General features: G+C 45.7%; 1 protein-coding gene across 1 annotated transcript in view; it reads right to left on the bottom strand.

Moving 5' to 3' along the window:
- Nucleotides 1-36: 36 nt before the first annotated feature.
- CBL (Cbl proto-oncogene) overlaps nt 37-23,129 on the bottom strand; it is a 35,004-nt gene continuing 11,911 nt past the window's right edge. The window contains exons 3-16 of the mRNA XM_063417773.1: nt 17,238-17,384; nt 15,842-15,998; nt 14,254-14,375; nt 13,666-13,803; nt 13,164-13,251; nt 12,627-12,758; nt 12,050-12,253; nt 10,552-10,683; nt 9,324-9,692; nt 8,354-8,448; nt 7,764-7,919; nt 7,173-7,276; nt 6,673-6,855; nt 37-4,172 (exon numbers count right to left, since the gene is read on the bottom strand). Of these exons, the coding sequence (XP_063273843.1) occupies nt 3,892-4,172; nt 6,673-6,855; nt 7,173-7,276; nt 7,764-7,919; nt 8,354-8,448; nt 9,324-9,692; nt 10,552-10,683; nt 12,050-12,253; nt 12,627-12,758; nt 13,164-13,251; nt 13,666-13,803; nt 14,254-14,375; nt 15,842-15,998; nt 17,238-17,384 (2,308 nt within the window). The 3' untranslated portion in view covers nt 37-3,891. The remainder of the gene's footprint in view (nt 4,173-6,672; nt 6,856-7,172; nt 7,277-7,763; nt 7,920-8,353; nt 8,449-9,323; nt 9,693-10,551; nt 10,684-12,049; nt 12,254-12,626; nt 12,759-13,163; nt 13,252-13,665; nt 13,804-14,253; nt 14,376-15,841; nt 15,999-17,237; nt 17,385-23,129) is intronic.

The following is a 23,129-nucleotide window of genomic DNA, read 5'->3' as shown; positions in this document are numbered from 1 at the left end:
GCACTCACAGAAGCACCACCACACACACACACCATGTGCTACAACAAAGGAAATTTTATTTAAAAATAAAACTTTGTTTTGTTTTCTTTCTTACTGACACAGGTGAATGAAATCCCAAACAAAGAAGCTCTTAGTGGGCAGCATACAAGGATGGAAACAATTAATAAATAACATTAGTATAACCTCTAAACATTAACAATGCATCTGCAAACAAAATGAGGACTTTAAACCAAGTGAACCTTAAAGCTCAGCTACTCTCTGTAAGAATATTTACCTTCTGTTTTTTCTTATTCTTTACAGATCTGAAAGGATTAAATACTGCTATTATAATTTTATATTAATGACACTATTATACTTTTTTTTTAAAATATCTCATGAAAATCTCAACATTTTTTAACACTGATATTTTACAAATTGGTATTTGTCATCCATGAGAAAGAACAACAGTAACAGCAGTTCTCCCTCCACTGGGAATTTCAAACAAAGATTTCTAGGAGGAACTTGAAAAATAAATGTCCTTATTCCCCACTAATATTTAAAGTGGCACCTTTGAGAAGGTACCCTGGGAGTTGCATTTTTTCTTGCTCAACTGAAAAAACAAAAAAACAAAAAAAACAATAAAAAGAACAAAATCCCAACAAAGCAACCAATCAAACCACATTTACAGTAAGGAGCCTGCCTCAGGATTAGCTACAGTAAAGTCACCAGTCCGGTGCAGGAGGCCACATGCTGGGCCCTGAGCCTGCCTGGCCCTCTGCGGAGGGCTGGGGCAAGGACATGCACAAAAAAAGGGAAAATTTGGGATTCCTGCTCGGCTCTGGTGCTGCTGGATCACCTGGATCCTGCTCACGGGGGCACCTCCTGCTTCCCACAGCTCCTGCTCCTTCTGGGAGTGTTTCCTGCTCCTTTTGGGAGCGTCTCCCACTCTTTTTGGGAATGTTTCCCATTCCTTTGGGGAGTGTTTCCTTTTGGGGACAGCTGGAGGGTAACCCCAGCATTTTTTCCCCCCATGCCACGATCCAGAGTGGCGCCGAGCTCGGCACAGCACCAGTGCAAAGGCGGAAGCTCCACGGCTGAAATGCTACAGAACACAGTGTCAGAGTCCAAGTGACCACTGCCCATCTCTCCTTTCTCCTTTTCCCCCTTTCCCAAAGCAGTTTGGTGCTGCTTGTCCAGCTCTGCTCATTTCCCAGAGGGGATTCTCGGATCCAGCCTGGCCATGCAGCATCCCTTAAGAAAGGCACTAGGCATTTGGGTTGTTTTTCCTTTCTAAAGTAGCATCAGAAAGTTAATTTAAGAATAAAGAAGAGGGAGGTGAAGGGAAAGAAGAGCAGTCAATCTTGGGCTCAGAAAGAACAAGAAAAATCCACTGGGCAGGGCCTGGATTGAGCTGGCAGAGCACAGCCACAAGACATGGCCAGGACTCTGCTGCCCTCAGTGGCATCGGCAAATTCTTAACGTGTCTAAGGAAGAAAAGGCAAGACTTAAGTTTCTTAAATCAGTTTGAGACATAAACAAGTGCACAGAAAGGACACATGCAGAGAAATCAGTGATACATGCCACAAAGATTGCTCTCTCTAATCTCTAATACCCAGAACAACACCCACAGGAACATCTCTTGGCACATAGACCCCAAAGACAGGCCGGGAACAGCTCTGCCAAGCAGGATTTCATGGAAATTACAGCCAGCCTGCCCCGAGGGGCTTGGAGGGGACAGAGAATCACTGGTCTGGTCACACACACTGGGCAGGACAGGAGTTAAGGCTTTGGAGCCAAGGCAGGAGTCAGGCTGGACACACTGAGCTCACACAGCAGGGCAGACACCAAGGGCTCCAAACCAACACAGAGCCCGGGGGAGTGTGAAAAAGAGGGAAATAAACCCCTCACTGAAGGGTTTGCACCCGGATCTCCAGGACAAGGGACTGTCTGGCTGTTCCCTGCTCCTGCCTCAGCAGCACCAGCGCTGGCCTTGCCCCTCCAGAGGCTCCCACATCCCACAGGGAGCAGGGCTGGCACCCCTGGCAGCTGCACTGCGGGCACAGGAGGAAGAGCAGCTCTTGCTGCCCTTCCTCTTCCCCCAGGCACTGAGCCCACCTTCCCCAGGGCTGTGCCCGAGCCCTGTGCCCTGCAGAGCCACCCTGGCCACCGCCAGCCCTGAGCCCCAACAGCAGAGGGTGAGCAGAGATCTCCTCACGCTCTCTGAGTGTTCTCTCTGCTACAGAAAAGAGGGGAGGGAAGAGAGACAGCTCATGGAAGCCACTACAACGATTCAGAGGGCTGGAGGCCTGGAGAGAAAGCTCTGCTTTAATTAGAGCCCCACTTTCTGCTCTGCTGACACTCGTGGAGGCCTCTCTGCCAACTGCAGCCATCTGGCCCAGCTCTGGATTCCTCAAAAGGCCAAACTGCACCCGCCTGCCAGAACCACTCCAGCAATATTCCACACTGCAGCCTCAGCCTGCTGACCTCTGCTGGCCTCAGGGACACACAAGTAATGCTGGACATGCTCCAAAGGCCAAGAGCCTCTCGGGCTGTCAGGCTGTGATCTGTCTGTGCCTCCTGGATCTAAATCCTCTCCAAAGGAACCATCCACTCCTCCAATATGAACAGAGTTAAGTAGCTGAGCAGGCAAGTCAGGTTTTTCCAATGCAACAGCTGAGTTCTGACCTTTAAAACTATGTGATCACAAATACAGAATTTTTTCCCCAGGTCTGTTTTAACACCAGACCTGGCAATACCTTAGAGAAATGGAAATGGAAAGGAGAGCCCCCATGTTGTTTGGACAGCCATGCAGAGAACTGCTGCACTTCTGTGACTGCAAAGCAGGTGAGATTCCAACAAACACATCAGCTGCATCTACCAACTCCACAAAACAACCTGGCACGACGACGGCTCCTGCAAAAGCTCTCTGGAGGAATGTGTGAAGGCCACTAGTCTGCAACAGCCACCATGCAACGAAGAGAAATAAAACATCCTATTTACCAGGTGCAACATTCCTAGGGAAGAGCAATGGGAGCGTCCAGAGACGGCTGCTCCAGCCCAGCAGGGCCACAAATCAAATTTGAGCACTGAAGCACAAAATGCTCAAGGCTAAGAGAGGAGAAGCAGCAGCCCCAGTTCTCTGCTCCTGCTCAAATTCTTTGCCCCCTCTGCCACCCCTCAAAACCACACCGAGCTCCTCCAGCTGCTGGAATCTGGTGCTGCCAGGGCAAGAGCACAAACACACGAGAGAAATCCAACTCCCAGCACTGCCAGGATCAAAATCCCTGACAGCAGCTCATTGTGCTATCTCCAGGCAGCAAGGCAGGACTGGAATCAGAAGCAATAACTGCTATTATTACAGGCAAGAGGGACACACCACGGCCAACAGGAAGCAATCAAATGATTCTTCCAAGGTCTCCTATAAATTCCCAGCAGAAAATGACCTCCCAGCTTCTCTAAAAAGCCTGAGCCAGACACACAGCAGCGAACAGATCCAAACCTAGTACCATGAACCACAGGACACACCACACCGACCTCGAGACTTTGTTTCTCTGAGCATCCACTTAAAATTCACAGCACAAAACAACTCCCCCCAGCCGCCAGGGCGTGGGCTCGGGGATCCCTTGTCACGATGCCTTTCTCTCCCGACACCCTGGCAATAAATCTGTTCTCTCAGACAAGAGGTAGGGGTAAAGGACTCCAAGACACACACTGTATAAAACACCGCTCCGTTTCATCCCACTGCTTTGAAATCTGGAACCACGAAAACCTGATAACTGATTCTCTTAAAGAGGCAGGACTGACCTCAGCACGAAGTCTCTAAAGGAACCCCCTTCCCCTTTGGTGCACAGCTGGGCAGCAGCTGCCCAGGCAGTTGGTCCACAGCAGCTCAGGTGTGGAGGTGCCCGTGTGCTATGTGGCCACGTGCGCCGGGGACGAGATGGACACGAACTCCCGCAGAATATTCTTGGCCATCTCAATATTGTTATGTGCAATGACCAGAGCTTTCTGAATGTCCTGATATGAGTAGCCTTGGCTCATGAGGTTCTCGATCTCGCTGGAGAGGTGCAGGGAGGAGCTGGCCCCGCTGCTGGCCCCTCCTGCCTGGCAGCTCCCGGCTTTGCGCTCCGAGTTGATGCGCCGGGGCAGCGGCTTTGGCGGCCGTTCCGGGACTTGGGAGCTGTCAGAAAAACCTGCAGGGAGGAACAAGTGCATCACTTCAAGGGAAAGATGAGGAGATTTTGCTTGGAACAAAGCTGGGGTGACATCAGGGGGATAAATGGCACTTCAAAAAGCTGTCACTGAGCTCTGCCACTTTCTTCAATCCTTTCATCCTCCTTCTCAACCTCCTCATATGTGCAAAAACAGCTGTGCAGGGTTTTTTTAATTAGCAGGGCTCATCAGGCTCATTTATTAAGATAAAACCATATAAAAATGACACAGGATCTATGTATGTAAGCAGAGCTCAGATACCAGCCTTAGAATCAGTAAAAATGACACAGTGAATATTCAATCCACCAGATACCCCATTTCCTCCCAGAGTCAGACAGAACCCCCCAGTTTAACTGCCCAGAGGCTGCTCCCTCATCTCTGTGTGCACACACTCAGCCCCAGCTCAGCCACCACAATTGCTTCAGCAACTGAAGTATGCTCTCTGAAGAGTCAGCAACTGAATTATGTTCTCCTCTTCCTCTGCTGAAGCTCTCCCTGCCTAATGGCAGATCAATAAAGCTCAGCCTGTTCTGCTTTTCCCTGAGTCATTCTGATTTGACACTGCCCTGCAGCCACATCATGCACTGCTGGGAAGAGGAAATAACAGCCAATAAACCAAACAAGTCACCAAACTCTCCAAGGAAAAAGAAAAAGATTGTTTAATGTGCTCATTCTGCATCTGACCATTTCTGAGTTTTAACCTCCACTGCAGAAAGCATTTTTTGCCAATCACAGGAAACTTTTCTGCATGGATATTTGACATCACCTTAAAGAAAGATTTATTTGTCTCCTGGAAAAAGTCCTCAGGGCACTCTACAGAGTTTTCTGGCAGCAGAACTGGAGTACAACACACAAATCATGTCCACACAATCCCTTTTTAAGAGTGGGCACTGCAGCTTGCTCAGAGAAGCAGCATTGTGGGGCCTTTCTGAAAAACTTCCACCAAAACCCCTAAAACAGAGAAGGCTCTTCAGGAACCAGATTCCCTGAAGCTTCCTCACCAACCACAGCTCAGTCCAGCTCCCTCATCTTCAGAATTCAAGTTTCTCACAACATAAGAAGCTTTTTGTACGTGTGAGAAAAAGGTCTGCCCACTCCTGTGCCCCAAACTGCCTTCTGGAATAGCTGTTTCAGCTTGAGCTGCATCGAGTTTCAGAGACCATGGGTCAGTCTGAAAGGACAACTACTAAGACAGTTATTTTGGTAAATCATTAATTAAAACTGCAGGCTCCAGCTCCTGAGAGCATAAATCTGCCAAGATGAATCCCACAGCAGTCAGGCTTGCCTGCACCAGTGCCTTGCTTCCCACAGCAGTAACAATCAGCATTTTCCACATTTTCCATTTTCCTACCCCTCAAGCAGGACAACAGCAGTGTTATTTCAGGGCTGTAGAAACAAAGTGTCAATGATTAAGCTCCAGACTTTGTCTGGGAGGGGGGTGGGACTTGCTCTGTTCCTTTCTCATCCCTTTCAGCCAATTTCTACAGACACAGGGACAGATTTAAAGAGTGAAACAGGGAAGTGGGGCAAAAATCAGGAACTTTTCTGCACTAGGAAACTCTTCTCTGTGCTAAAGAAGGTCAGGGAAGTGGAATGGTGAAGCAGGAAAAAAGAACACTCACTGGGGGAAGGGGTTCTGGGTACAGGAGGTTCTGCCTCCAGAAGGAACAAGAAACTCATTCCTCCTCCTTGGCAAATCACCAGCACATTCAGACTGAAAACCCCCAACAGGAAGAGTTTCAGAGCTCCCTTAAGAGCTGCTGAGCAGGGAATAAGTCAATCATTATTCAGAAAGGCTCTTGGAGACACGAGGCTTTAGTTTTTCCCTCAGAGAATGTGCCTTGCAGCCAGAAGGACACGATGTCCTCTATTCCCCAGGGACAAAAAGCTGACCTTGCTGAGCCACTGGTGCCTGCTCTGAGGAGCTGAGAGCGTTGAGCAGAACACTTGTGCCATCTGCAGGCACTGGCAGAGCCACAAACCCTGCCAGGCCAGCCCTGGCTCTTCCACTTGCAGCAGGGACACAATCCCTGAATGGTTTGGGTTGCAAGGGACCTCAAAGCTCAACTCCTTCCACCCCTACATTTTCTACTATCTCAGGGTGCTCCAGTCCCAAATCCAACCTGGCCTTGGACACTTCCAGGGATGGGAAATCCCGTCTCACACCCTGGTACAAAAATATCATATGCCCCGTAGGAAACAGTGGTTTAAGGAATATCCTTTAAGCTGAAAAAAGCTTTTCCTAACTGTGATTTCAGTGTGATTTGCGAGCTTGGAGATTAAATGACCGAGGCAGCACATTCCAAGCTATAAATCAAACAAAAGCTAAAATAAATCAAACAAAACACCTAAGAACCAGAGCAATTCTGCCTCATAAACCGGATTTTACACCTTACATCCCAAACCTTCCAGGAGTGACAAAGTGACAAAGTTTCAAGGGTGCAGAGGCAGCAGCAGGCAGGGACACAAGAGCTCTCTGACCTGTGAGGGGGTCGCTGTCCAAGGACATTCTGCTGAAGGCAGGAGTGGCGTTGGAGATATCAGACAGTGTGCGACGGGCAGTGGCCACGGGCAGCGGCGCCTTGGGGACATCGTAGCCGTCCTCTTCATTCTCGGACTCCTCAGGGCCATTGGTGGCACTGGCTGCTGCCAGGGTCCCTTCATCTGGAAGAGGAGGCACGTGCTGAGCTCTGGGACTGAGCTGTCTCTCCAGGCAGACTCTGCTCTCCCATTTTCAGGACACACAACTGAAATTTTGCTGCTAAAACCTCACACTGGTAGCTCTTTCCAGAAAGGAAAATGAGCTTAAAAACACTTGATAAATGCAGTGTGCATGCACAGACTCATATTTCCACATACATCCCAGCTATTTTAACAACAAAACCAAATGTAATTCCTTTATATCAGCCTAAAATGCTGTTCCACTGGGAGCAATTCACTGCACCCCATGTCCTCAGCTGTTTTTTAGCACGCCCACTCACCAGAAGTGTTGACAGCCTCAAAGGCAGAGGATGCTGCTTGGGAGTGAATGTTGTACATTGCTTCATACATGGAGCCCTCGGGCTGCTGCTCACAGTCCAAAACTCTGAGGGAGAGAACAAATTCCCCTTCACACAGGTGACCACCACCTCCACCCCGTCCCTATGACAGAGTTTGTGCTCAGTTTCTTGTTTCAAGGTGAAATCACCACTGCTCTGTGAAATATTTCTTCTAGAAAATGCTCTATGAATGTTTATTGCTCAGCTTAAAAGAGTTAAAATGATACCACCAAAACTGATACCACCAAAAATTACATTTTAATGAGAGGTTTGGATTTCAAAATTTGTTTCTGCTCTCAAAAGGTTCTTGGCAGACAGAGTGGGAAGGAAGGGGATATCTGAGTCCTTTAATACTGTACAAGGACTCTGCACAGGAGCAGTGGTCACATTTCCTTTATTGCTATTTTAGTCAAGATCTGGTGAATATCACTGGGGGAATTCAGAAATCTGAGCAAGCAGAATTCCCAGCCTGCTGTCCCAAACGTGCTGCCCCAGAGCTGGGAGGAGGGAGCACAAAACCAGCCCGAATCTCACCGTAAACTCTGAGTCATTTCCAAAGGCATTTTGAGCTCTGGTTTTTGCACAGCAGGACCTGGAGGCACCACAGGCAGAGAGGATGGTGACATGTATTCAGTGTCCTCATCGCTCTCAGACTGCTCCCCAGGAGGCAGTTTTGGTACAGGCAGTGGTCTGGAGGCAGGAGAAACGAGATACAAAACATTTAAACCAAATCTAATTAATACCAAGGTGCCCTTTAAAATCCACAGTCACCCCATAGCAAGTCTGTCTAAAGAAATAATTTGGTTTTCAGGATGCAGCCCACAAGGTCACACCAGCACAAGGTCATGATGCAAAAGGAAGTGACAATATCAGGCACATTTACATTACACAAAGCCCCACTCAAAAGTGAATTTATTAAAGAGCTGATGGCAACTGGAGCCTGATTCCTGCAACCCAGGGGAACTCCCCCCACTCCCACAGCTCTTTGGGATGCTGATTTCTCTAAATTGTGTTTTGAATCTATCAGAGTTTAAAACTAAGACTGAAAGAGTTGTGCCAGTTCTGTCCCTGGCACCAGCACCCCGCAATTCCCACTCTGTGAGGTATAAAAAATCCCAACAGACCTGGCAGCTAAGGAGTAGATGGCATTGGCAGACGAGGAGGGTTTGATTTTGGGGTGTTCACACTCTGAGGTTGCAGCTGGGCCACTGGTGGAGCTCTGGAAGACAAAATTCCAAACCAGGAATCAGAAACAACAAATGTCCCAGTGTAGCTGCAAAGCCACTGATTCAACAGCCTCTGTGGGAATAAAAGATCCTTGTTTATTCCACAGAATTTTCTCACACCTCAGAAATCTAGGAATTCTCTGACAGCTTTCCCTCAGTGAGGACACTGCAGGGGTTTTCCTGCAGGAAGAACTTCACATGTTTTGAGATTCCAATGGCCTTGGCAAATTCAGCTGAAACAGGGCAAAATGGGAGCCAAGAGGAACAGGATGCAGACAAGCACACACATTTGGAGACAGGATGACAACAGCGCACGTGCCACTTTCTTAGAAAATCTGGCTAAAAATGTGCTTGCTTTCAATTCAACAAAAATGAAGGGAACGGAATCAAGGAGAGCAAAACTGCCTGCACTTTCTTTTAGAGAACAAAACGTTGGACTCCTCAGTTCACAGTAACAGTGTCCTGCAGCTGAACAGACCCAAACTGAACTCAGATTTTACCCAAATTTTACCCCTCACACCTGATGTGTGCAGGCTTCTCAGGGCAGAGCAAACCAGACTTTTTCAGTTAACAACAGAAAACATTCTCAGCTTTTCAACACCACAAGGTGAACAGTGAAAGGTGAACAACGAAAGGTGAACACTGAAAGGTGAACACTGAAAGGTGAACAATGAAAGGTGAACAATGATCAGGCAATTGTGGCTGTGACTGCTGAAACTGGGATTTCAACCTTGCTCCCAAGAGGAATGAAAGGATCTCCCATGCCTGGAATTCACCGGTTTCTTTCCATCTCTCCCACGCCAAAATCCCACTCCTCACTGTGAGAAGAGGCTGCCAGGTTACCTCCAGCCCCACCAGCCCTACTCACCCCCGGGTTGTCCAGGCTGAGCGTGCTGCCCAGCCGGAGGCTCTCGGCCCTGGGCTCCGCCTGGGAGGGCAGCGAGAAGGGCAGCGAGTGCCGGTTGGAGAGCTCCCTGCCAGCCCAGGGCTCCGCGGCCACCGCCGGCCCCTTGGGCACGGCCCTGCCCGCCCACGGCTCTCCCTGGCGGCCCGAGGGCAGCGGGGGAGGCTTGTCCCTGGCGGGGCAGTCCCCCGGGGTGCAGGGCAGCGGGCGGCGCTGCGGGCGGCCCTCGGCGCCCAGGCCGTGCGGGCGGTCCGGGGGCGGCGGCGGCGGCAGGTCCCGCAGCGTGGGGGGGATCGGCAGAGGTTTGTCCTTGTGCAGAGCGCCGGGTGTGGCCTGCAATGAGAAACGTTGCTTAGCACAGGCAGCCAGGCAGCAGAGATAAACAGCAGGGAGGTGAGAGCAGCAGGGAGAGTTTTGGGGTGGTTTGATCTGTTTTTGTAAGGGATTATCGCCGGGAATTCGGAGATGTCTCCACACCTTCTGCACGGGCTTGAGGAGATAATACAGGAACTATGTGCGCTCCAGCCAGGCTCTGAACATCCCAGATTCCTCTTCTTGAGGGAAAACATGAGATTACAGCAGCCTTAGCTTGGATTCCAAACAGAGCGTCCCCGTTATTTAAAAAAATGATTCAATTGTGGGTTATTTGTACAAGTTAACATTCATCAGTCAGTGATGAGTATTCACAGAATCAGGTATTTTCTTCTGCCTGCACTTTCCTAATTTCATTATCTCATCCAAACCAGATGAAGCACTGCTGCTGCATCTGAAGAACCATTAACTTAATGCCACCAAGATCATCCTACTGCCTTCTGCTGATCAGTCAGAAAGGCAGTTCATTTCTCCCAGTCACACACATCAAATTCCTTCCTTCATTCTCTATCTTAAAAAAATACTTGCTGTAAAAATGAGTGCAGAAAAGTTGGAAGAGAAATATTTTGTACTAGCTTGAACAAAATATGAGGAAAATCCAAAGGGTGCAGGGAGGATTCCTGGACCTCCAGGGAGGATTCCTGCATGGACTGAGGCTGAAAACCAGAGAATGTCATGGCAGTAATAACAATTTGGTTACCCTAAGGGAGGCCAGACAGAGAAGGAAGAAAGTCCTTGGGGATGTCAGAGAGCACAGGGTGGGTCAGCAGATTGCTCTGCCCCCCGAGTGGCAGCAGAAGGGCACAGGGGTGTGTCTGACCTTGGAGGAGGTGCCCGGGCTGGAGGCCCCGGCGGGGTTGGCCCCGCGCTGCTGCAGCAGGTCCAGGCGGGGCGGCACGGGAGGGAGGGCGGCCTGAGGAGCCAGCGAGAAGGGCGAGGGAGGGCGCTCCACCTGGCAGGGGAGAGCACAGGGTCAGCACACAGAGCACAGCACACAGAACACGGAATTCCTGTCCTCTGGAGAGGCTCTCCAGCTCCACCGGGGCCAGACTGCTCCCTGGGTAACAGCTGTCCTCCAGCAGTGGAGCCTGTGCCCACTTGGAGCAATCCAAGCTCAGCTGGGAGACACCACTGAAATGCACACTGAGAAACAAAACCCAGCTGTTCTGATGGGGTAACAGAGCTGCCTCAGCAGGCCCTGAGCAGGGAAAAGCTGCTTTTCAACACCAGAGGGCACGAGCTGCTGCAAATCCTCCTGTCCCTGTGCAAAGTGCTTTCACTACAGAGCACTGGTGTGCACAAAATACTCAATTTTTTGCCCTGGAAAGCTGGTTTTCCACTTAACAAAGCAGCACAGTGCCTGTTGTTCTCTTTATTTTCTCTTTTTTACAATCAAAGCTAGTGCTGTTTAAATTTGAAAAGCTTCATGTATGTTTGAGCTCTCTAAAGCAAACAAAATAAGCAACATTTACGGGATGTCACACCAATAAAATTGTGTTGTTGCCCCAAAATATGTATAAAAAGCCCTCCAGGAACAGTGTTTACTGATTAAATGAATGAAAGATAAATGGAAATAAGACTCCAGGTAAACCAGAGGTGAAGATTCTTTCTGACCAGGAAATGCAGCTTATTTTAGTTGATTCAGCTATTAAAAATTAGCCAAATTCAAACTCAATTCCGTATGCAGTAAAAAAATGCAAGAGCAGCAATCAGATTTTGAAATGAGAAATGAAAATGAAGTGAAAAAGCCACGCAGGGATTCACAAAGAATGGCTGTGCACAGCTCCTGGAGGGAAGCAGCACTAAAGGCAGAGTTATCACACCTTGATTAGACAGATTTATCAGCCACAATATAAAAAATGACAGCCTAATTGAGCTCCTCAGCAGAACAGCCTGCCCTCTACCCTGTTATTCATCAGGACCTTGGGAAGGCTGTACCTGCCTGGCTGTGTCCATCATGGGGAAAAATGGATGAATTTCTGCTGATCTGGGTGAATTCTGGCTAAGAAATCAAAATCTAACACACACAGGAGTGTTCCAAACCCAGATCTTCCATTCCAACAGGTCAGGCCAGTTTTTTCACCCCTCTGGGGATTCCTCCAAGACAACAAACAAAAGATCAAAGGCTTCAAAGTGTGATCCCAAACTGACAGTGTGGAATAAGCTCACAAAACTGGACCTAAATCCCTGTTTTCCATGGGATCTTTAGGAGGATCTTTACTGTTCCACAGCCTGACAACCCTCCCAGCACAAATCAAGAGAAAACTGCAGGAGAAAAGGCACTGCCACATTTACCAGCACCCATTCCATGGCCTTACTTTGGTACCAGCGAGTTCTTTCATCATGAAGAGGGAATCATCAGCTTTGTCATCGTCATCATCGTCATAATTAGGAGAGGGGGTTCCTTCTGCCCCTTGCCTGGACAATCCTCCTCCTCCTCTGGGATCAAAGGGATCCACCACGATGGGCTCCGTGCCTTTGATCTCACAGCGGCAGAAGGGGCAGCCTTGGCCCTCTGATTCCTGCAGGGGACAGGAGAGATCTGTCACAGCAGCCTCTGGGCTGCACAAATTATCACCTGCTAAATAAACAATCGGCTTTTAACCTGCTTTTTGGCAGGCAGCTTTCAAGTGAGAGGAAGACAAAGGCTAAGTGGGTTAGGAATATGGAGTATTTTCTCCTTGAAGTAGAAAAACAGCACCTTAGGAAGTTTTCACAGGTTTTCCTTATTCCATATTAAGAGATCAGGCATTTAAACAGCTTCTGATGCAGTGACATTATGAGATAATGTTTCTGCTACCTTCTCTCCACACCTGAACAGCTCTGAGAAGAGAATTTATCTGTAGAAGATCAAGCAGCTGCCCTCAGAGAGATAAAGAAGAGGCCAAGGCTCACCTGCCAGGCTGTGAGGCAGGAGGTGCACATCAGGTGCCCACAAGGTTCAATCTTCACGTCCTTGTCGTTCTCAGCACAGATTTTACACAGCTGGAACGTGGAGCCCATCTCACAGTACAGCTCATATTGTTCCTGAGGGAAAGACAGCATAAATCACAGGGAGAACAGAAATATGCCAAGGTTTCAGAATCATTTTATGTGCTAGATTCATCTATCAAGCTCTGAAAAAAGTGAAATTCAAATTATCCAATAATTTTCATTTAAGCATCCCAAGAAAAGCAGGGTTCTGGACATGTTGAATGGCACAAAAGCATCAATGTTGGCAGAACATTCTAAAAATAAACCCTTAAAATCTGTCTTTGCAAGCTCATCTACCCATCCTTATCAGGCAAAGATTTCTGTAATTCCTGTAAAATACTGCAGCCCTAAAAACAAATCTTGGGAATACCAAGTATGACAGAACTGGAAGAATGGCTAAGGAAGGTAGAAATCAGGGAGAAAGGCAGAGAGTTTGATGGAATGGGATATTTTCCTCACCTGTGTAACTTTAATGTGGTCCTGAGGTGTGGGCTCACACAAGCCAGTCAAGTCAGGATTCTGATTCCTCCCATCAGGAAATAAATAACTGCAAGAAGTTAGGGGGAAAAAAAAATCTCTATATGTGCCTGTACACACAAATATATCTAAGGTTTCTTTTGGAGATGGGAAGGGAAGACAGAATGAAGGTGAGAAGAAAGGGGTGGGAATTCAAGGTATTCTGAGTTCTAATGTTTTAGAAGAATTCTATGACTGGACCAAAATTAAACACGTTATTCTTAAAAGTATTGGTTCAAATCAAGGGTTTGACAAAAAGAAAAAAGGATTTATGAGAAGGGAAACACTGCTGCACATTTATCATCTGCTACAGAACTGCTTTCCAATGCACAGACAGCTGTCAGTAATTCCTGAGTGCCAAAACAGTTCAGCAATGGGTTATTCCACTGACAGCAACTATTCCGAATTTAACTGCTTTGTTGTTAATTTTTATAAAGTTACTTACAAGCCTTCCCTGAAGCCATCAATCAGTGCTTGGAAGAGAGGTTTGTTGTGGGGGATTGTCTGGAGAATGTTCCCATCTGCAGTGACGTAGCCGATGGCCCACTGACCCAGGCGGGTACAGCTCAATCGGAAAATGTAACTAAAAACACACAAAGGAAAAGAAACTTCAGCTTGGAACACACAGAAAAGATTCAATGACAAGTAGGCAGCCTTTGTCTGGCCATATCAAGACAGCAAATAAAATTAGTAGGAATAACTTGATGATTTGTAGCAGCTTTCCTCAATCGACCCCCAGGCAGTTCAAAGAGGGACTTTGCAATATGATACAAAATGAGAAAAGATCCAAGCACTGGCCTGCAGGTGAAATTAAACCCAGAATCCAGAGCAAGAGAAGTTAACATCCTTAAAATCACTTGTTCCAAATCAACTTTCAAAAAGCCAGCAAACAAGCAGACTACAGGAGGTTTGCATGTTTAAAAGCAGCCACACAAGGTGCAGAAAGGAACACAGATAATCTGTCAGGCCTGCTGCAATCAGTGGTGGCAGGCAGAAGCTCCAGCAGGGCCCTGCTGGCTGAGCTCCCTCTCACCTGCCAGGTTTGTGAATGAATTTCTGCAGCCGGGCCTTCACCTCGTCATAGGTGAGGAATGCCATATACCCAGGGTGAGTCACTGCCAGGCTGTTCCAGTTCCTCAGCAAAGATGACCAGGGCTGGGGAAGCACCAAAAAACAAATTAATTAACCACACACTTGTGGAAAGGGTCAGTGTTCCTGAATCAAAGGGTTCTTCCCTTAGAGAAACATGTTTCTGTTCCACCATAAATCCAGTGGAGGAAGTAAAACATTCATTTCCATGCAGCACTTGGCATTTGAGTTTCTTCCTTGTTGGGGATAAAATCATCACCTAAGACAGACCTTAATCAAAACTCCTTTAATAAATACAAAAGAAGTCACTGAGGTCACAGCTTAGGAATAGCCATCAACTGTGCTGCTCCTGCACAGAAAATGACTCATTCCCCAGACAGGGAGAAAGGCAGGAGTTTAATGAGATTCCTGATTATGCACAGGCCCAGGAACCATGACTGGTCTGCTCCTCAACGCAGACTTCCTGCATGGCCTGGGGACAGTGACCTCCCCTCTGTGTCTCAGTTTCACTGTCTGTAACTCGTGACTGTTCCTCACCAACCCAACCTGGGGTGTGGCAAGGACTGTGGCTGGTCCCAGGTCTGAATAAAGGAACCAGCACACACATCTCAAATATTGCTTAAAATGATGCCCCAAAAGTCAGAACTGCCATTTGAAATCTCTCAGCCCTGAGAAGGGCTTGGGTGTGTAAATCTCACCTGATTTTTCCAAGTGTTTTAACCCATCTACAAGAAGGTATCAGCACTCCCTAAGAGCTCTGCATCCCCTGGAATCTGCAGCAGCTCTGACTTGTTCTTTATGTACAAAAAAGTGCTGAATGAGATCAGCTACATTGCGACACCAAACATGGGAATTTTTCATCTAGACATATCTTAATTACAACCCACCCCATCACATGGGAAAAGGCAAGTCAGAGCCAAAGAAGTAAGTGATTGTTCTTGTAAATACCCAGTTGTACCATCAGAAGCTGTGTTTTTGAATTTGGCACTATTAGAGACTGTGGGGAAGGATTTCACCTACTATTAATATCCCTGCAGTGATACAGAGATTTCTCACACACACAGACACGTTCACAACATCCTGGCTGGGTCAGTTCAAAAGATAGGAAACCCAAATTTCCATGCTTGATCCTCATCCTGAACAACTCCCCTTCCATGGAAAATAAATCTGACAATAAAGAATGGGATGAAGGAAGACAGAGTGATAAACTAAGCTTCACATTTCCTGCCTTGCAGAAGCTGTGTCAGAGCTTCAGTCTCAAAGTGACCTTTGAAAGAGAAAACCTGATTCATGGCAGGATGCTGAATGTGCCTGGGAGTTGCAGTGTATATTTAGGGATTCTTTTATTCTACAGCCAGAAATATCACCCACTTCTACTGCAGTACGGGGTCTTAAGAATTACTCCTTAAGGGATGGAGGGCAAGACAAGCAAATACAGTATAAATAATGTGTATAAAATATTTGCCTGGATGGAACAGAGCATAACCTGAAGCACTGAGATATTGAAGTGATTGCCATTGCCCAGTTCTGACCTGGAAGAGCCGTGTGAAGATGTCAAACTCAAACACTGAGATGTAATCATTGCACGTCAGGTCGATGGTTGATTTGAGGGCCATGGCCTCCAGCCCGGAGCTGATGGGGTGCACCTCGTGCAGCGCCTGCCGGAAGCTTTTCCAAGGAACAATGGTCCTGGGGAAAAGCAGGGAGAGGGAAAGGGCTGAGGATCACCCCACCACGGCCACATCTACACATCATCCTTGTGTGAAGCCACGTTGTGGTAACAGAACAGAGAAAAACCAAAACAGCCACCAGAGATTGATTCACGTCACACAAACACGGAATTCTTGGTACTGCAGGAAATCAGTGGCCAAATGAACTCAAGACAATTTCCTCTGCACAATTTTGGAATTAGAAGTCCCCCTCTGGTTTCTCTTTTCCCTCTTTCTGCAATCCTACCACAGCATCACTTGATAACAATTTCACAATGTTGCAGCTGGTAGAGAAGAAGTTAAGTCTAAATGGTTAAAAATAAAAGCTGCAAGCAACTCTCTAAAGAAGGATTAACTGGAGAAGGGAGATAATCAGAAGCCAAAACACAGGCTCCTGTTTAAAGGAATATTTTCCCTTTTTTAATATATCAAGTGGCATTGAAACACAGAAAGAAAATGCCTCACTTCAGACAACTGTGCTATTCATGAGTAAATACATTACAGCTTTTTGTTCTGACAGCTACTAATTAAACTCTTTAGGTGAAGTACCTCAGCTCCCTCAGTTTGAAAGCAGTACCCAATCCATTAACTTTAATCCCCAAACACCTCCATGGTTCATTTAGTCAGTGTTTCATTAGGTACAGAAATTAAACCTGACATTTCAGCAGTCTGCACACAAAGACTGTTGCATTTCCCTTTCCCCTTCACTCTTAGCAAAGCCGTTTTGCAAACAGAAATTCAGAGAAGAAGAGGTGAGTAAATGATTGGAAAGACTAATTGGAGGGAAGATGAAAAGAATATAATATTATGGGTTAGCTAAAGAACAGCCCATGTTGGGGGTATGGTAACCTTTGGAAGAAGAAAGGATTATTTTGAATAGCTTGTAGAGCTTACTTACAAGTTAAAGAATTAAATCAAGGAGAGGAAAATTTAAGCTGAATAATCAAGGGAAACTCTGTGACAATACAAGAGTCTCCTGGGGAAACTGGGGAAAGATTCATCACCTGACACATTTAAAACCAGAGAGGACAAAAACTGGGAAATTTAATGTTGGAATAATTCCTTACCTCACCCCAGAGATGGACCCCATCACCAGCAGGTCTCTCCCATTTATTTTAACCTGACAAAGCCCCCTCTGAACAGCCAAACAGAATTCTTAAAAAACACCGTGTGCAATTTGCTCCCACACCTCTATTTCTAAGCACAGTTAGAAACTTACTTTTCACCAAAAGCCTTTCTCCAGAATTCTGCAGCATCTGCCTTGGTGATCCGGAACGTGTCCCCCTGGAAGAGGCCACTGGGGAAAATCCCTTTGAGTTCTGCCAGCATGTGGCTGAATATCAGGGACAATTTGGTCAAGTTCCGCCTGCAAAGGACCACAGAAATTGTTTCTCTTAGAGAAAAAAATAAAAGAGTTTAGCATTCTGAGCAAAGGAGAAGCAGAACTTACAGCAATTCAAGAATGATCCCAGCATGCAAAACTCTTAGTTGGGTCTCTCAAGTGTTTCCCCAGCATTTAGAACTTCCCAAATGTGGGAATTACCAGCAAGATCTGTGTTTGTCAAGACATTTTCCACAATGACAAACTCTGTATAATCTCTTTAAGGTGGGCAGGCAAAAATCCTCCCATGGAAAAACACATTCACAGAAAACAGCAAAACCAATACTCAGACCTCACCTACAGAGTACTGAAGACAAAATCTCAGCAGCTTTGGGTCTGAAAATTCCTTTTGAGAGCACATAAAACTACTCCTGCCCCAGACAATGGAAGCTGAATTTCTTTCCAGGTCTCCAGAGGCTCCCAACACAATGGATTTGCTCAGGGAATGTCTAACTGATCGTAACAGGCCCAAGGGAATGCAAAACCACCTGCAGGTTTTTCCTAAAATGGAACAACTTCCACATAAAAGCTCCATGCTCAGGGCTCTCAAATATATAGTATTTAATTATCCAATTTCAATCACTGCTGGTACCTCAAGTCCCTTCTCTGCCTGACACTGAGACATCAGGAGTGCTTTATCCCACAGGATATGCCCTTTTTTCAAGCTGGAGAATAGATATTTTCTGCTACTCTATTCACCAGAGGCACCTCTTTCTCTCACTCCTTTATCCAAACAAATGATGCTTCTCTTCACTCCACTGCTAGGAAAACTTCCTGAAAAGAGAAGGGATATTTCTAGGCCAGAGGGTTTTTTTTATTATTTATTTATCACGTGTTTGAAGGTAAAAGAAGGAACTGCCATCATGTGGGCAAGAACAACTTGTGAGCTGTGCCCAACACACCAGAGCTGGTCAGAAAACTGCATCAACCACCCAGGCAGGCACAGACCCACTTCTGGGGGTCTTAATATTATTTAATATTATTTATTATTAATATTATTTATTATTATTATTTATTATTATTATTTATTCTTAATATTATTTAATATTGAACCACAGAGGGAGGGAACACCCCCAGCCACATTGGATTTTCTTGTTTTCCCCTCTCTCTCCCTGAGTTTGCTGCTGTTGCAGAAGACATTTGTGTTTGGCAGCAAACTCCACAGCCCCAGGCTCCAGCTTTTCATCAATTTCTGGTGTTCTGGCTGGATTGGTTCCTGTTCACTTCATCTTGGGTGGTTTTCAGAGACCACTTGCTCCAAAGATGCTATTCCTGCTTGAAGGACTCATCCTGTGAATGTGTCTGCCTGCAGAACTGACCTCCAGCCTTTCCACAGAAACTCCCTGGACATTTGGGACATTTCCCATATTTTCACAGGGTCTAGACTCAATTATGGAAGTAACCATTGCCTGACATATATTTTAGCATTTATTCAGCCCTCATGAGCCCTTTCTCCATACCCTGACAGTCTGGGTCCATCAGAAGGACCCAAAACTCTAAATTTTCTCTGTTCTTTCTTACCCTTCTTTATTCAGCTACATTTGAATTTGTGTGCGGCAATGAAAGCCACTCAAGGTCTTTCTGGAAGGCACCAGCTACACAAGGAATTCTGTTTTTTAGCATTTTATACGTGTCCAACAACAGCAGGTGCTTGGGATTAACACAAGGAAAAGCCCCCAGCTGCTCTTCCATGAGCTGTCCCATTCCCCAGCTGTCTCTGGATGTGGTTCACACTCACACTGGGTATTTTAAAGCAGTTCTACACATTGGGTTTGGTATGTTAAAGCTGAATATTTCTCTTGGCATTTACAAGGGGAAGGCTCAGATTCTGAGCTCGTGGTACAGGGAAGATGATTTAATTGTAAATTCACAGCCCAGGTCCCTCCCTCATGGAGATTCCCACCATGTCCCTGCAATGCCTTTGTCTGACAAACAGCAGAAAAATTGCAAATCAGACAGAAAAGCCCTCACTCCCATAAAATGACAAAAAAAAGAGGACAGTATGTGTTACTGCAGGACAAAAAAGCAAACACCAGGCTGTTATCAGTCATTTAATCCATCTACCACCCGAGCAAAAAATCATGAGCTTTCTTTTTACCAAACTTCTAAAAATAGAGGCTTTAATTTTGATTTTGCTAATGATTTTGTACTCTCCTATTGCTGCCCAGCACAATGTGGGGAAATTTGAGTATGACAGACAAACACTTTGATGCATTTCTGACCTTGAACAAGTGCATGGTTTAAACAAAACACTGCAAGAAGTCAGTGAATATTTGAATATTCCTGTGTCCCATTGTTTATCTCTTCTGCCTCAGCTGAGCACATCAGTTAATGAGAGAAGTAAGAACTTCCTCAAGCTTAAGGATGGATAAACAAATGGTTTTACACACACACATTGAAGGACTCGGTTCCCAAAACCATTTTGGATAGCTGAACATTTTAAATTCTCGTGATTATAATATATTTTAATAAATATTCAGCTATATTCTAGATAAATAACAGGAAAAACCACAGGAAGTGAACATACAGCAAATTGCAGAACAGTTTGTGTTGGTGGCTTTTACATACAGAAGTTACCAATCCTATGCTAAAAGGACAAACATTTTCTTTATTTTAACAATTTACATATTTTTAAATTTATACAGACCAAATAAACACTTGCAATTATAGAGAATATTTTTATTGGGGTATCAAAGCTTACTGATGATTGTGTTTTATTTTTAGTAATATCAGAACTGTCCTTATTGCCATTGCTTCAACTAAACACATGTGAATGGACCCCCAGAAAGAGGGGCATATTTATTTAAACAACATTTATGGGTCTTAGACTGGAGATTCCCGAACAGTTTTGGCCACAGACCTCCAGCAATGTCCCATTTTTCAAAACTTTACCTAAACACAGTAATCCACACAAAATTATCACCAAGGGCTCCACCAGAGACAAGTTAAATTACAAGTTAAAGAATTCAATCTCACAAGTTAAAATTAAATCTTAGGAGAATTAATTAAAATTAAATCTTCCAAGTTAAAGAATGAAATGCCAAAATTAAATCTTCCAAGTTAAAGAATGAAATGCCAAGCCCAGTTTGGGAAGAGCTGACTGCAGCACCTCAATCCTGCTGCTGGGGAATTTAAAAACTGCTGCAAACGTTACCCAGGGACCTCAGGCCACATGAGTGAACTGTCCCCAGCGTGTGCAGCTGCAGGTGACACCTGTGGCAGCTTCAAAGAACCAGAGCCTGGTTTTGTTCTGTGCTTACAGCAACAGCTGAGGTGGGATTTCACATCCTGGCTGCTTTCACATCTACGTGCAAAGCTTTCGGTTTATTATGGTTAGAAATAATGAATCAACGTGTGAAAATGTAAAACTCCAAATGTTTTTTTTTCACTGGATGTAGTAACCAAGTGTTTCACTTGTGAGGAGCACCTGCAGCTCCAGCATGGAGGATCATTCCTTGTGCAGGAAGAGTGAATTGTTTTTGTGACAAGCCAGACCCAGCTCCAAACCCTGCAGCCTCAACACTCACCCGGCTCTGAAGATGCAACTTTGGGGAACCAAAACCAGCATGAAGCAAGTTTCCTCAGCCACCCCATGCCCACAGACAGGTCCCCCCTCCTTCCTGCTCTGCTCCTTCCTCCCTGCCTCAGGATGGGTTTGCTCCACACATTTCTGTGCAATTCAAGAGGCTGAGGACAAACCTCCAGGTGCAGCCCCCACTGCCAGCCCCAGCTGGGGGTTCTGGTGGTGTTGGCTCCCCCCAGACCCTCAGCAGATTTTTCTTTCCCAGTTTCCTGGACAAAAGTGTTTTTCCAGTGGGCTCTGTCTTGGAAAGCCATTAAGGGCAGAGGATGGTTTAATCAGGGAGTCTCTCCCAGCCACGTTGACACAATTAGTTAAATTAATGTGCTTCCTGACTAAATGCCTTTTCCCCTCAAGGCAATGCTAACGTGGCACAACCATTTCTGCCACTGCCAGCTACGATTTTTTCATTTTCTTCCAGTATTTCTCACCTCCTTCAGAGCTACCCAGCTGACACAGTATAATTTAGTTCCTCGCACGTAGCAGGGCTCAGCTCCACAGGCTGATTTAGTCACAATATTGTGCTCACATGCCATAATTTGACGTGCACACAGTGTCGTGTCTGTAAAGCTCATTCTGCTGAAGGCATGTTATAAACACAGAGGAATCATGAGCTGTAGCATAAGAAACCAACCTCAAAATGTTCACTTCTCTCTAATTATTGTCCTTATTCGTACACTCTTACCACCAGATTCTGTTTAGGTGACAGGGTTAGCAATCCACTGGAGCTAAGTGCAAGCTCCACTACTTATGAAAACACAAACCACAAACCCACAGGTTTTTTTCCTATAACTACATCTTACAACTTTATACTTGAAGAGCTAAAAAAAATTAATTAAAAAAAAAAAACAAACAGCTTTTTTAACGGTGAAATGCACATTTCAGAAACCACAAAGATGTGAGGTCCTCATGTCACAGGGGCTTTCAGATGCGCCAGGCATGAGCAGTTTGATTTCAGCACAGAGTTTGATGTGCCTGGCTTCAAAAAAGAATTGCAAAAAAGAACTTCAAAAAAGAAATGCTGTGCTCCCACTCCAGCCAGGGGCTCTGTGTGTGTTGGTGTTCACACACAGGCAGGGAGTGGAAATGCTCGAGGTGATCCCAAGCTGAGTTTTGGAACCCTGAGGCAGCTCGGGTTAAAAATAGAAAGAGCGGAACTACATTCAACAAAACTTGCAACACAGGAAGTGAATGAAATTCCACTTAACTATTGCTGGCTCAACAGAAGGCACCTTACAGAGTCAGCCTCTGTAACGTTTACAGGATTTCCTCAGAGATTAACATCAAATTTATTGCTTGTTTTATAGAATTTTTTACCATCAGCTCCTTCTTTTTCAGTGCTTTAGGTATTATAGCAGTTCCCTCATGCTCTGCTGAGCCCTGGTACTTTGCAGGTCACATAAATATATTTTAACACCTTGAGTTCTGTGAGCAGAGCCTGTCCATCGCTTCAAAAGTCACACAAAATACAGTGCAGGCCACAAACCACCCAAAAATGTTATCTATTCCTATCAGTATGCAAAGAGCTGTGAGTGACGTGAGGCAGAAGGGACATCAGGCCACTGTGCTGACCACAAGGACAAAACCAACTGACCTTTAAAGGATCTGCACTTGTTGTTTTAGGCACAAGTGTTGGTGTCACATTTTTTTCACTGTTAAGAAGTTAAAAATCCACTTTTAAATTGTAGACAAAATGCTTTAAATAGAAGAATACATTTGATATTGTTAATGCTCTTTAAAGAGCTCAGCACATATTCAAAGGACTGACAATGTAAAGGACAAAACTCTTACCTAGGTAACAAATTAATTTATTTTACTAGATTCAAGGGGATTACATAACAAACATACTGGTCAGGACATTTCTCATTATACCTAATTTTGGGCTCTCTCCACTGGAATCCAAATTTGTACATCAGGGGCTATTTGCAATAGTTAAAAACAGAGCACAAAAGCCCTGTCTCCAAATCAAGGAAGATTCCACAGTTCACGATTCATCTTCAGCCACCTCAAAATTGTCTTGGATACCAAGTGGGAATGACAAGGAGCTGGGGCAGGTTCAGAGTAGATATTAAAAAGTTTATTATTAAAAAGTTCTTTATTGTAAGGGTGGGCACAGAGCAGCTGTGGCTGCTGCATCCCTGGGAGTGCCC

This window comes from Prinia subflava, chromosome 22 (assembly GCF_021018805.1).
Source record: "Prinia subflava isolate CZ2003 ecotype Zambia chromosome 22, Cam_Psub_1.2, whole genome shotgun sequence".
In the NCBI taxonomy this organism is placed as follows: Eukaryota; Metazoa; Chordata; class Aves; order Passeriformes; family Cisticolidae; genus Prinia; species Prinia subflava.
This window is presented reverse-complemented; position numbering and strand designations above follow the sequence as displayed.